Below are 14,936 nucleotides of genomic sequence, written 5' to 3'. Positions count from 1 at the left end.
TTTGTTATTAGTAGCTAAGTACAAATGTCCGTCATAATGACATGCTCTGGGGCACGTAATTATACGTCACACTGCTGGTCTGCGCTCCATGGAAGTAGTTAAAAAAAATCATACATGAATGGGGTTTGATTGGGATGATTTTAATCACAAACAATGCAGTTTCCAAGTATAATTTACCTAAACTAGATAAATAGGCTAAAAGAGGCACGTCAATCTACTGCGATGCGCCTATGGAATGCACGCTGTGAACTTTGAGAGCGCGCTCGTCATGAACCCATTTGGAAGAAGAAGCTGCTACGGGAAACATACAATATAATGAAATCTATTGATTGAAAATGAGTGAACCACTGCCATGCCGTGTAAGTGTTGGACCATGTAATGAGGAGTGAAGTCTCTGGCCAGTGATCAATACTCGATATATTCACCCAGTCGCTCAAACCCAGCTCACTTCCCAAGACATAGTTTTAAAATAACTGCTTCTACAGGTTAAAGAGTCAAGTATTTAATCTGATTTACCATTACAATTGAACAATATTACGACCCTGGCTATCACATAGCAGCAAATATTCCCATAAATGTACATTTAGCTGCGGCATGACATGAAAATACTCATCAGGCAGCAGGCAAATTACTTCTCAAACCACAAGCTCAACTGAAATTCTCATGCTAGTATCAAGACCAGGGGAAATATTTTTCAGAATTTGCATATTGTTTATCAACTTAGTTCCATAAATACTAATGTGGTTGCAGTGACTGTGACCCACCATTCATGTGTTTCCAAGTCAGTTCACTCAATAATCTCATCCATCCACGCCTGTCAAGAGATTCTGTTACTGCCTGTCATCTGTCACAGTCATGACACACTGATCAGCACAAACCTTCATGAAGCCAGTGTCCTACGATCAATACTGACACATCAGCATGGATTAACAACTCTGGCAGAAGGTCATCAATGTATAGAGATACAAACAAGAGGATGCCTTTTTTTCTATGCCTCTAGTTCTACTGAAATTAAATTAAAATGAGAACCTTGACAATGTGCTTTTAACATAATAAGCTCAAGCTTGCCTTTGAAACGTCCATTTCAAAAGGCACCAATCACAATGGAAGTGTCTTATGAATCTCAAAGTGAAGCAGTTGTCATTTTCTCTTCCAGCATCCATTATTTTGACAAATACACCTGAGCCCATCTGTTTTTCCAAAGCAACATGACGTGGCACCAAGCCACAAACAGTCCGCTGCTCACCTGTCTACCAGCTCTCATTACTGCTCATTAAACATCATGTCCCACTGACATTACATATTGTCTAGACAATGTCATTTAAGGAGTCCTTAACAGTAATGATCATTTTTATAGGCACTTTTTTATAGGATAAGGGTTAGAAACATGTGAAGCACAGCAGTTATTTAATTGTATGACACTTGTCAGCTGAATAACTGTCAACTGATCATCTGTTGACCTGATACTGAATACCTGTTGATCACTAGTAGAGACTCAACAATTGTCTATCAAAATAAACCATCACTGAAGTTTAATTTGTTACGAGCCACTGTGCAGCACATGAAAGTTCAATAACAGCTTTAAAATGTACCATCAGCAAAACTGCTACCACATTTAGGGCTGATATTGTCTGCTCTGACACCGAGGAGCGTTTTAATCAAGTGGTTTTATTTAACACATTATTAACAATAAGTGCTTCCCTCAGCCTGTACTCTGTCACTGTCTCTGCTCTGCAAACCCCATCTTCATGCACTCGCTGAGCACACAACACAGTCTCCATTGACAGTGATCTGCAGAGCTTGGAAAGAAAAGTAACGCCACTGTATTTTACAGAAGATTCACAGCTTGAGGCGATGAGAGTCCAAGACACAGCTCAGTCAGCTGAGCAGCAGCACTGCTGAGGTCAAATCCGACTCAGACAATCTGCCCACACTGCGGAGATGTCTCACCAAGCCTCAGAAAGTGGCAGAGAGGAAAGAAAACTGGGGGGGAAGTGTTTAGGTGTGTGGGAGAGAAGCCGAAGAAAAAGAAGTACACTTCCATTCATGGCATTTGAAAACATCAGAACCTGAGAGCCTGAGTATGTGTGAGGAGAAGAAAAAATAGGCAGAGAGGTGTGACATTTGTACCGCACAGTGTAGAAATGCTGGAGAATGAAAAGGTGTACATGAACTGTAGGGAGACGGAGAAAAAGGAGCGAGGAGAGACTGACAGAGAGAAGAGACGAAGGATGTGTAGAAACTGTCTGTAAACTCTCAGCAGGTAGCAGACACCAAATAGCGCTTATTCATAAATCAGACAGGTTTTCTTGTTGTGATAACCAGTTTTAATGAGCTGCTTCTGTATTTCAATCCAAAAAGGCAAGAACAAGAAATTACACGATATGACAGCAATAAAAAGTATTAGAGGGGAGCTCTAGAGGTCAAAAACCTTACTTAAAAGTTGTCCAATGAACCCAGTGATTACCACAGTGTGTTAGTTAGTTATGGAAAAATAACGAAATGTGTCAGCAAGAAGCTCCCACGAAACGTACCCGTCAACAAATTAGCATTGTAGAGGAAGATGGACTATGAGAAATGATTGAAATAGCATTGGTCGACGCATCATGAACTCTATTCTCTCAGGAATCAACACAGGAAATGAAGTAAGCCTGAACAATTAAGCATTTTGAAGTCAAAATCACAATTGGAAAATTGCAAAAGATGTAATGTTATCTACTTTGACTTCATTCTATTTTTTATTATAATGTATTGCACGTTGACATCCTTGCATTGCAGTACATTGGCATCTAATGTAATAATCTGAGGATTGACATGAAACAAATCACCTCCCGAATCAAACTGCAAACGATCACAATTAGGTATTGACTTTATATTGCTCACTCCTCGTATGAAGGTTGAAGACACTTGGACAAACACAGGTCTTGCCTCTTACAGTGGACCACTGGACTTCTGTGAGTAATGACAGTATCGGGGGCATCGTAGTGCACTTATCTGAAAGCGATGGACACTGCACTTATTTGCACTTATTTATTAATACATGAGTACATACGAGAAATGATTGTCTCCTATATACTTTTATTGGCCTTGATGGCTCTTCAGTTTGGTCTGACTTTTGTTTTTCTGTTAATGCAAGTACAATATGCTTTGTGTTCATTAATTGTGTGATTTTTAAGATGCAGATTCAGCTTTAAGATGCAATTTATTGTTGAAAGTGTGAGGTTTAATTGTGCTTTTCAGAATGATGTCATTATTAAATAACAATCACCACAGAGGGAAGTGCACTTATTTCAAAGATTTTCTATCTTGCTAACTAACTTTTAACCCTAAAAAGGTGTAAAAGACAAACATGGACAATAATCCCAGCAGATTCACCTGTACTTCATGCCCGTGTGTTTCCCCGTTGACTCCTTGAGTGAGATGTGGCGTGGGGTGAAGGAGCCGAAGCTGCGAGCAATGATGGCCACAGTGCGGAACTTGGCCTTGGCTTGGTTCACCACGTTGGGGCTGGTGGCGCTTTGCTTGCTGTGGTCTCCATTGCCTCTCTTGAGGTTGTGGTCCGTGCAGGCGATGGACACCTGCATGGCTGAGCTTCAGAAGAGGGAGCAGAGCCTGGCACACAGAAGTACAGATGGGACAGAGGGAGCGGAACCAGCCTGTAAAAGGAGCGCTGAAGTCACAAAAAGCGCGTGTTCAAAATCTCTCTCTCAGCATCTCGTTCTTTTAGTCAAAGTCTGCACAAACGCTCTTCTGTTCCTTTTGAAGTTCTTTTTTTAAAAAGGATTAGGTTTCTCTCTTCACTTGGTTCTGTGAAGAAAAATCAAGCTGCGAAAGAGCTCTTTCTCTGTGTTCTTGCTCTCACATCAAGTCTTCAACTCAAGTCTTTTCTTGGGGAAGAGAAGCAGCAGATTAGGTCACTCATCAAAGGCCAAAAAGAACAAAAACCCGTCAGTTCTTTGAGGGATCTCAAAAGAATGTATGCCCCTCTGGTGTTCTCTCTCCTGTGTCCTGTTCTCCTAACAGGATTTCAGCTGCAGACTCACAATCAGAGGAGGTGGAGAGAGTGTGGAGAAACGGAGGAGCGAAACAGACGGAGAGAGATGGAGATGCAACCCAGGCACTGTGCTTCCCTGGTCTGACTGTAAGAAGAGAGAGCGAGCAGTAGTATGCGTGTGAGAGAGAGAGAGAGAGTGTGAGAGTGAGAGAGAGAGAGGGAGAGGGAGGAGGAGGAGACCGGGTCAGAGAACTGATATGAGACAGGAGGACAGGGAGACAGGAGGAAACTAGGAAGAGAAGGTGAGGAGTCTCTCTCCGGTCCAGGTAGGATGCACCTTCACACGCCTGCCGTCAGCGCTTTTTTCAGTCTTGTCACTACTTCTGTTGGCTTTGCTCTTCCTCGACTCCCACTTCCTCTAGGTCCATAGTGATGTTGATGCAAGTCAATAATATGCTTGTGCCCCAGTTTCTCATCTTTTCCCTCTTCTCCCTCACGCTGTGATATTTGTTCTCCATCCAGCATCTGGATGCATTGCTCTTTTTTACTTGTTCCTGTTGTTTCTGTTTTTTTCTCAGCAGGGCAGCCTCTTTGCCGACAGCTCTGCTTCAGGGAACTGAGAAGCATGTGGTGCAACACATACTCAAGCTTTCTCTCTCTCTCTTTCCCACTCCCACTGTTTCAGTCTCCGTCTCACCCTCTCTCTCTCTCTCTCTCTCTCTTTAGCTCCCACTCTACCTGTCTCACTCATCCTCTCACACCGTTTTCTCACCTGTCTTTATCTTTGAAGCTTCCCTCCTTTCTTCCTCCACCAATAATTCCATGCAGCAAAAATATTCTCTCCAGGATTTTCTTTTTTCTAACATACACAGAAAGTCATTACAGGAGACATATTTGTGAGCTCTGTCCCCCTCTGTTGTAGAATGATAAATCCTGCTGTTGAAAGTGGGCCACTCTTTTGCACTTCATTTTGTAATTGGTACACTGATTTCCCTTTCAGGACACAGTATGTTGTGCATTTTGTGCAAATACAGTACAAACAGATGTCAACATTACAGTATTTGCAAGTTATAAGCCCATATTTGCTAATATAGTTGTGTAAAAGTAATAGTTTTCACTTAACCCAACCCCCATTGGCAGCACCAAATCAAATGGATGGATGAACAAGATGGGGGAGGTGAGTGGAGATTGGAATCAGAAGGAAAAGGAGAACCAGCAGGCTGAGGTGTAACAGCTGGAACGATAGGAAATTCTTGCATCTGTGAATTTGTTTGATTACAGCACATACAAGTGTGTTTGACTGTGGGCACGTGTATGTGTGCGTTTATAGAGTAAGTGTTTTTGTTTGCTCTCTAAACACAGTATTCTGCTGCAGGCTCCATCAGCAGTATTATCCCTGCATGTGCGTGCATGTGTCACTGTAAACAATGCACGACAATGGACCGCGTCATTATCTGGACTTGAATAAATGCAGCCATTTCCATATTGGTTTGTTTGTGTCTCTCCGTCTGTTGTCATCGGTCATGGGAAACGCCACAATGCTCATCCGCGTGATAAAAATCAACATCTGAACTGGAGGACAGAGGTGCAGCACAAACAGGAAGTCAGTTTGCTGCTATGGTTGGAAAAAGTCAAGCCCAGATGCTTTTCAGCAGTTATACATCACAGCACATTTGATTTGGCGTAGAAACAATTGTTAATAAATGTAAGTGCTCTGTCTCAGCTCAGTTTTCAGCGCTACATAACTCCACTATCATCGATGCTAGGAGAACAACAATCTATGAACATGAACATGATAAATCTGTCCTGCTACAAACTCAGGGAGCCAGGACCTCATCTACTGTGGACCATCTCCCAAGAGTCTCTATGGGATAAGGTGACGCACAGAAACCAGGGTTGGAGGCGACTGTTAAAGTAATTGGTTAGCTCCCACGGTGACTGAACTGGTTCTGAGCTTGTGCAGTAGTAGTTGTAGGTACCTTCGTGTCCCCATAGGGAAACCATTTTTCTTGGTTGGTGTAACAAGACAAGCAGGATAAACAAAACAACACTTCGACTATTCAACACATATATGCACACACCAGATATATCACAGTGCTAACTCCTGCCATGAGCTCATCTGCAACCTCAAGCTTTAACTCACTTCATCAATTACTGAAATATATTTACAAACATTAAAAATTCAACCACCTTTAATTAAAAAACACAGTATGTATTATATCTATGTTGTATTATTTGTGCTATACCTGTATAGAGCTGGGGGTGAGATGGTGTTTATTTTTCTAATCCTATTTCACTCCTTTGAAATTGAGCTCTTCATATTACCTTCACCCCTGCTGTGCCATCACCACTGAGGAGATGAACACAATCTTGGATCAATCTCACAACTAATGGAAAAGCCATTCATCAGCAGCACCTTCTAGATCAATACAAGTCCATTCCTCAGGGAATTCTCAACCAATTCCACATATGGAATTAGAGTTGGTTTAAACACTCTTTCCTCTGTTGAAAAGTAGTAATTGCAGTTGTCAGGGGTGTTACTGTCCTGGAGAGTGTGCAGCTTTAAAAAAAACTAAATAAAGTGGTTACTGTAAAGCATACAGTACTAGCAATTTAAGGTAAATATCACATTTCTGACCCTGGAGTACTTCAGCTAATTTAGCTTTTAAGCAATGAATCACTCATGTGACCTAAAATGCCCCCTTCGAAGACAACAGAGGACATTCAGCTTTCCATGTTGTTTCTTCTTGATGTAGCTGTTTATCACAAGAAAAGTCAATTGTAAATTTACCCACTGCGGGGACAAATAGAGGACCATTTTATCTTATCTTTAAAGGACAAGCTTTGTTTGAGAGAAGGCTGAAGTAAAAACAGTGCTGTTTTTCCCCTACCATCTCAAGTAAGTGAGATTCTCTGGTCAACAAATCAACGGCCTGCAGTGCGTCTATAGCTCCACCCTGTAGGAGGAGTACCAGTGTGCTTGGTACCCCAACGGAAGGATGCCAAAACAGGGAGTGAACTATTTTTGTACCCCCTCAACATTTGACAATGGAAATGCAAATAATTGCATTACAAATGAACTGAGCTGAATTGTACTGCTTGGTGACATGGCTTCAGTGGCCTTGTTTGTGCAGTTTTAACCCTGTACATTTTGAATATATCTCTAATATTACATGCCTTTCCTTGAGTTAGAGTGGCTCGGGTCGCATGTTTCTGTCTAACCAAGCCTGAGAGAATACTGACTGAGCCTGACCTGAACCCGACACGCATCATTCTGAGCCAGACACAGAATAAGCTGAAGCATACTCTCATTGTCACATACGTAGGTTGCTGTTGCTTTTATTTATGTTGTACTGTATCAGTGTTGTACTGTGATTTACATAGTGAGTATATATGTGTGACAGTGCTTCAACATGGAGTGAGATCATGTCTGGGTTTTCTAAAGGAGACGGGTGCTGGCAAACTAATATGAACTGAACTTGGCCACCGAGACACTTGTAGAAGAAAAGCATCATAAACATAATCACGAGCTTCCTGATGTGCTGCTCTGCGTTCACAGACATTGAGTTCAACATCACCTGCTGTGGCTAAAAAAAAAAAAACAGCCCGAGCTGTCACAGTAATATCTGCTGACTTTTCCACTTTCCATTTCAGTTCATCTTGATTCTATGCTTTTAACTGTGATGCATTAGTGTGCAGTTCAAGTAAAGTGCTACAGTCGATCGTGTTGAGCGCTGCCCACTTTACCTCAGTCACATTAAAAAGACACACACACTCAAAGAGGCTCGGGGTTGCCAGACCACCAGCACAATAACAGTGTGCCCATGATGAATTTAACGTGTTTTCGAATGAAAATGACCAATGTCCCCACCTTTTATTTGCAAAAACAAGTTCTACTTCAAGGAACACTGTTGATGTGCATCAATGCACATTTTTAAGTGGTTATAGGGAAATATGGATACCATTAACGACAACTGTAACCACTGATCTTAACATAATCGAACCATTATGGTTAGCTTTTTCCACTACTCTCTTTAGCCTTGTATTTTAATATGATGAATTTACACTTGCACTTATAAATAAATACATGTGACAGATGCAGTGGTGTAGGAGTATACAATTCTTAAGTATTTGAAAGAGAAAGATTGATGCAAAAGTATGAGCATGCTGCAAGTACACTTTTGCCCTATTGTAAAGAAGGCTACAATTCATATCCACAATCGATACAAGGATTCATGTTTAATTAGAGGTTTTACAGCTACACGGCTGCTCAAAGAGGAGAGGCAAACTTGAGCTCTGCTGAGGAGAATATTAATTCTTACTCAAAGTCTTTCTTGCTTGCTTGTACTCTGCAGTATACTGCATGAACAGTATGGGCTGTGATGTTCCGCAACTACAGAGGAAATAAAATTCCAAATTGTTAATATAAAATGATTTATTTGGAGGCGACTAACAGCTTAAAACACGTTTTTGTTACATTCAATGGTCATTTAAGATATACACTGCAATATGAAGCGTCCAATGTGAATATTAATCTATGTTTGTTTTTGTTTTTTGACGGACAGACTGTTGCTGAATCTCAACCACTGCAGCAGTTTCCCTCTCAGCTGTGTGTATTGCAGGCATTTTCAATAATGACAATGTTGTGGGTTTTACACTGTATAATTTCTTCCTAGTTTCCTAAGTGTTATCTATGTTTTGTTTTTATTTTCTCTGCAGCTGCCCCTAAGCAGCAAGTGATGACACACTCGTATATTCTGAGCATAAGGTGGTGACTGTGTCCTACTTCTGCACCTGTGTGTGTGTGTGCTTCATCAGCAAAAGTCTACACACTACACACTGAAATCCCCAGATCACAATATGTGCGCATACTTGTATACGTATGCTTGTTGGCCCATTAGAAAAATAAGATAGTGATGTTATGTTGTTTTCAGAATTTAGGTTACTTTCTTACCTGAAACCCAACTGGCCTTTCTTTCCTCCCACAGTCCAAAAACATGCAGATTTGGGGATTAGGTAAATTGGACACTCTTAATTGACCATAGGTGTGAGTCGATGGACTGGCGACCTGTCCCACCTCCTGCCCTATGTCAGCTGGGATTGGCACCAGTGCCCCCACAACCCTAATGTAGAGGGTAAAGCAGCAGGAGATGAGCGAGTGAGAGTGAGTAAACCCGACTGGACAATCGGGTGGCACCAAAGCAGCTTAAGCGTGGCTTCAATGTCTCTTGTGATACTTTAGGTTCTACAGCTTAGATGGCAAAGTAATGAACAAATCTAACTCTAGGAGGTATTCCAGAAAAGCAGAACAATGAGTGATCAACCTCATGAGACTATTAAGTGTAGTAACAAATAATGTCATCCTGTTTGTGTGTGCAAATGAAGGAAATCCGAATATCTTCCAAGGAAGAGCATGTCACGTGAAACTAGTTTGAACTGGCTGAGATGGCACTAAGATAATAATACTTCCCTATTACATAGTTTTTAACCATTCTATTACCTTATTAGTTACAGTACTGAAGTGTGCTGTAAAAGTAAAGAACCCAGAAACAAGTTTTCTCTGTAGGTTATTCAAATATAAAAACGTCAGTGTAGTACATGCTGTATCCTCTCTGCCCTTGTCTGCAGCTCTGCTCAGAGTGTCATGGCGTAAGCTGACAGGGCAGTATTAGGGATGTCAGCCCTCCTTATGGACTTAAAGCTCCTCATCTGCTGTCAATGGAACTGAGCAGTCCCTGCTGCCATGGACTAAACCATTTTTGGCAGCTTTAGAGGGGTTTTTAGAAGTGAGATATGAAACTATTGTGAAGCAAACGTGACCTCATATTTGAACCAGATATGCATGGTAAGCAAAAGAAGAGCAGAGCACACCCTGTGAGCAACTGCAGGAAGAAAACTTTAACAGCACACTTGTATTGGGGTCAAGGCCAAACCATTTAAGAAATTCCTCTAATCTTCATATTGTGAGTGCCACCCGGTAAAGAGCCAGGTGCTTTAATAAACTCCTCGAATTGCTAGATAACTTAGATGCTATTTTAAATTATATCTGCAATAAGAATACTTTAAAAAGAGCATGACGAGAGGAGGGAAGGTGATTTCAAGAGGCAGTGTGGATTTCTTAATGTATGGAAAACCTGACGGCATAAATACCATGATAAAGAAGATTAAATGAAAAGTAAAAAGTAATGTTGCATGTATTTAAAGTATAACTAAACCCCTAAACCATTTTTTTTCAAGTGTGTTGATCCAGGTGTAAATGTTTACAGCATATTGTAAAGTATTATATTTTTTTGCGATAAAAATGAGCGTGATGAGCGTGAGGCAAGAGTGTTCCCTCTTGCCTCACTGGAACACTCTTTTCAACTCACTCAGTGCGTTGAATAATAATTTGGTTTCCTTAATGTCACAATAAACATGTTAGTCTGACCAAAATCGAGCTAGTCTTAGTCGGACTAACAAACCTGGATAATGGGTCCGATTATTCCAGCATGTATAAGATAAGCCAGAAAAGAACAAACAACACGACGACGGCGTCTTTGTTGGGACAACACAGCAACCACAAGAGCCATGCTCGATCTAATTTGTATCATAATTAACATGTACAGCAGACAAAAACCACAGCACAATCCATCTCACCATTCACTCTTTGTTTTTCTGTGACGTAAAGGTCAACAGGAAATTGATTGTGCCTGTCTTGGTCGGACTACAGCCGTAGCTCGATTTAACTGTGCAAACTGAGTGAGCACCTCATTAGTAGGGAGGTTTATCCACAAAGCTGCAACTCTGTGTCACATTCACTATCAGACCCCTGCACTGCTCCTCACACTCCCTCCTCATTTCGCTCACTAAGCTACCAGCCAACCTTTTTGGTATTTTTCAAAATCATGGGGGGGGGGATATTAGTAGATGAGGCAATGAGTTTTGTTTGTGTCTGCTAGAATGATATGCTATAACTACTATAACTATAACAATGATTAGAATAGTAGTAACTGGACTATTTAAAAGATGAAACTAGGGATAAAAACAAAGACAGTGTTTCAATATTGAGGTACTAAGCAGAGCAAAAGAAATATTGTCATTTTTAAATGATGGACCACAAACACAAAAGCACATGTCCCCCCCCCCCCCCCACACACACACACACACACCAATGTGCTTCCAGCCATGATGGAAGCCAAAGAGCAAAGGGTAAATTGATAAACTTTGACAGGAAAGCATGCATGCTTCATTAGTCAAGCCTATCCATTAAAATCCATAAAATCAGCATTTCAATTTCACCTTTGTTGCCGCAGTGATTTCACCCTCAGCACAAACTGTGACACCATTAATCTGTGCAACCCCATAGTCACCAGTCTGAATCCAGTCAACAACAGGCATCTTAGAATAAAATACCTCTACTGTCATTGCACAGTCACACCGTACAACAAAACTGGATGCAGTCCAAACAGTGTATATTTTATTATTGAAACGTGTGCACATGATCACAAATACTGATTAAATGTCATACTGTACTCCTGCTCATTTGAATCATTAAAGTCATTTACATATTAATGTGGGCTAGAACATGGGTCAAGGATACTACACACATAAGCTTATTAAAGTGGAAAGAATGAACTTTAAGGTCGTGTCAATCATTGACCTACTTACATTAGGTACTGGGTTTCAAATGACTAAGCCGCTTTTCCACTACATGGTCCAAGCTTGCATCGCCTCACCTCGGCACGATACAGCTCGACTCTATGTGGTTTGGTTGGTTTTCTAGTACCTCCTCAACGTGGGTGGAGTCATCACTGCACGGCTGCATGAAACTGCCGTGGCATGGCGAGGCAGGCTGGGACCATGTAGTGGAAAAGCGGCATAACCAACCAATGAATTTTATCATTGAACCTTAGCTGTTTTAAATACAAATGTAATCATAGTGATACATTTATTTAATAACCACATCTGTCACAATCTTTAAATGAGAATGAGACTTTCTCGAGCGAGTGATATCACAGTGGAAAGATGTCAGACCTTCTGGCAGCTGCCACATCCCCTCATCGCACAACAAAAAACCCTGAAAATGAAACTACATCTCCTCATACATTACATGACTAACTGACTAAATTATTTTTATTTGTTTTAAAAACAAGTCTGACCAAACAATACTTAATGCAGATTTAAAAAAAGCAAATATACTGTACTTCCGTCATCATCAGAAAACTCAGTGAAGAATCTTAAGTAGATGTTGTCAATGGTGAGTTTAGATAATTCTATTAGTAGTAGAAATACACTTTTACAAAATACTGTAAACCCACATGATCATGTCAACACACAGCTTAATGATTTAGGCATCTCTTTCCTCTCTGTTATCACCCATTCACTCATGCAGGCAGGTCACCACTGGGTCATAATCCAGAGTGTATCCATTTAGTGACCGCCATTGTTCTCAGAGTAGCATTAGATTACGGCTCGTTATTTAGACTTGAGACAGCTGGTGAAGATAAGAATAGTCAAAGACTTACGAGCTTCTACTCATCAGTCACCCCCTCAGTCTTACAATACACGCAACTTGACACTTGTACTTAGTCCTGCATCTCTCATCATCATCATTAGCTTTAATGCTATAATTAATGACATTTATTTTAATTAAACACTTCAGCAAGCACGGTCCCAGATTACACTGCCGACTGTAGGTCCTGCCCTGCTACTGCTGCCAATGCCACAGAGACGGAGTCAAAAATAGCACACTGCTGCTGAATGAAAAGCATTGGAATGGAACATACACATGACACGGGTGTTTATTGGCAGAAATTGAATGAAGTACAGTATATGTACGTCTGTTGAATAACAATGTTGAGCTCATGCCCCTAGGCTGTATATTTTTAACTCACTGAACAGTACATGCTTAATTTACATGCGGAGCGAACAGACCTCATAGAAATACAGAAAATATAATTAAACCATGTTTACTGCAGCATTTCTTCTCTAAAAGACAAACCATCTAGTTCGTTTAAAACCCTCTCCATAGCAAAGTCATTAAAATTATAATAGATTTTAAAAGAGTAAGAAATCAATTTAACTTGAGTTTAGCTCAGGTAATAGAAAAATAATGAATGTCACAGGAAGCTGCAGCTCCTCTAATTCAACACTTTGTATGACAATCCGTGGCATACGAGCTGTAAGTGTTATTCTTGCAGATTAAAAATCTACAGAAAATCACCAGGTTGGTCACCATGGTAATATCTGCGCATTAAGCCTTATGTGGCTGATGCTGATGCTGATGCAGATCATACAGACCCTTTTTTCTAACCATATGACATTACCATATGGACTTTTCTGCCTGCACAGACAACAAAGGACCTCCTGTGTGCTCCTACCACTGCAGACGACCATTTCACAAAATCTATGTTGCAGATTATGCCTGGCATTATAAAGAGAGGCCTACACGATCATGTTTTGATTACCTCTGTGGCATAAATTGTAACAAAGACACATGCTAAGGTCTCAAGTCTGTTTTTACAGGTTACATGTTCATCTTAAATGGCTGTGCCTAAAACAGTTCATGTCTCCATTGCAACCCCAGAGTCATGTGAAGCGTGTATATATATATCGGTATTACTAAATCATAAAACACAAGATGTCAGTGATGTTCACAAATATTCCATAGTCCATTTAGAATAACTAAAAACTGGCCCTGTTTCACATTTACACAGTCCATTTTATTTGGTGTCCAGTTATTATGTTGTCCTCTGGGAAACAAATGTGAGAACAAGTCAGTGACTATCACTAAACATTAGTGAAACATTTAAACACTTCCAGTAGATATTGTTCTTGTTTCACATTAAAAATAAAAACTCTAGACACTAGAAACAAACAATAGACTATCGCGAGAACGGGTGAGCTTCACATACTGTAGTGTGCACTTGGTATTTGTTATTCAGGGGCGTATAATGACTTGGAAAGATAATCTTAACAAAAGTAACACCTTATGAGAAGTGCCAGTACTCAAAATAGTAAAATTAGGAAGTGCTGGTACATTGTAACCAGGTAGTACTGTATACGAGGCTTGGTTTTTAATAAACCCATAAAATGATGTCATTGTGGGTGCAGTTTAGGAGTTGGGAAAAGGGAGTCTCCATTTTTCGTGATGCACCCAGGTTTACCTGGATGTAACTGTTGCATTTACAGGTGGATTTCTGATAACAAAAGTGCAACGCACAACTTTTTCATAATTCTGTCACTTGCATGACATAATGAGGGTGTTCTTCAACTTGCACCATGTAATAAGCACATACACCCACACTACCTGCACTACAATCAGCTATTTGTTGCAGAGAGCGTTGTTCCTGACTGCAAGAGTATCTCCAGATATGGACACTTGATAGTCAAGAGTGGTAACACCATGAGGAAGCCGTCATCTCCATGATAGCATCGCTATGGAAACAGTATGGAGGCGTTATGTGTGTGGAACAAAGCAGCAATAAAATAACACCAGGCAGGACTGAAGATGCCAGATGGCAACCAGACAGCATCTGGAGAAATGAAAGATACATGTATACTGGTCACCTTCAAAAGGGAAGGGTGTCCAGTAATTAGTGTAATGAAGAAGGAGGTTAAAGTGCATGTTTCGTTGCAGTTTTTTCCAGGTATGTCAAAAATATGATGCACCGAAGAAATGATGGACCGAAGCCAAACAATATCTGCTGTTATACCATAAAAGATCCACTCAAATTTCATTGCTGCTGCTGATATGTTTTTTATTTAACTATGATGTGTGCGGCTGCCTTTCTTGGCCAGGTCACCCTTGTGAAAGAGATTTTGATCTCAATGGGTCTTTTATCTGGTTAAATAAAGGAGGAAAAAAAAAATGTGTTTCTCAGACACCATCTTTTCCAATTCTGTTCCATCCATCTCTCTATTTTTCATTCTGTCCTTCTCCAGTTTTCTATCTATCTATAAT

The 14,936-nt window shown here is 40.6% G+C and overlaps 1 protein-coding gene across 3 annotated transcripts in view; it reads right to left on the bottom strand.

Annotated features, from left to right (window-relative positions):
- The window catches only part of kcnab1a (potassium voltage-gated channel subfamily A regulatory beta subunit 1a), an 87,778-nt gene that overhangs the window by 50,265 nt on the left and 22,577 nt on the right, over nucleotides 1–14,936 (bottom strand). The window contains exon 1 of one of the 3 annotated variants that reach the window (XM_058634925.1): nucleotides 3,376–4,601. The exons of the other annotated variants lie outside the window; for them this stretch is intronic. Coding sequence (XP_058490908.1) covers nucleotides 3,376–3,584 — 209 coding nt within the window. The 5' untranslated portion in view covers nucleotides 3,585–4,601. Of the gene's footprint in view, nucleotides 1–3,375; nucleotides 4,602–14,936 lie in introns of those variants that run through there. 3 annotated transcript variants of the gene reach the window in all.

The sequence above is a fragment of the Solea solea genome, chromosome 7 (assembly GCF_958295425.1).
Source record: "Solea solea chromosome 7, fSolSol10.1, whole genome shotgun sequence".
Classification (NCBI taxonomy): domain Eukaryota; kingdom Metazoa; phylum Chordata; class Actinopteri; order Pleuronectiformes; family Soleidae; genus Solea; species Solea solea.
This window is presented reverse-complemented; position numbering and strand designations above follow the sequence as displayed.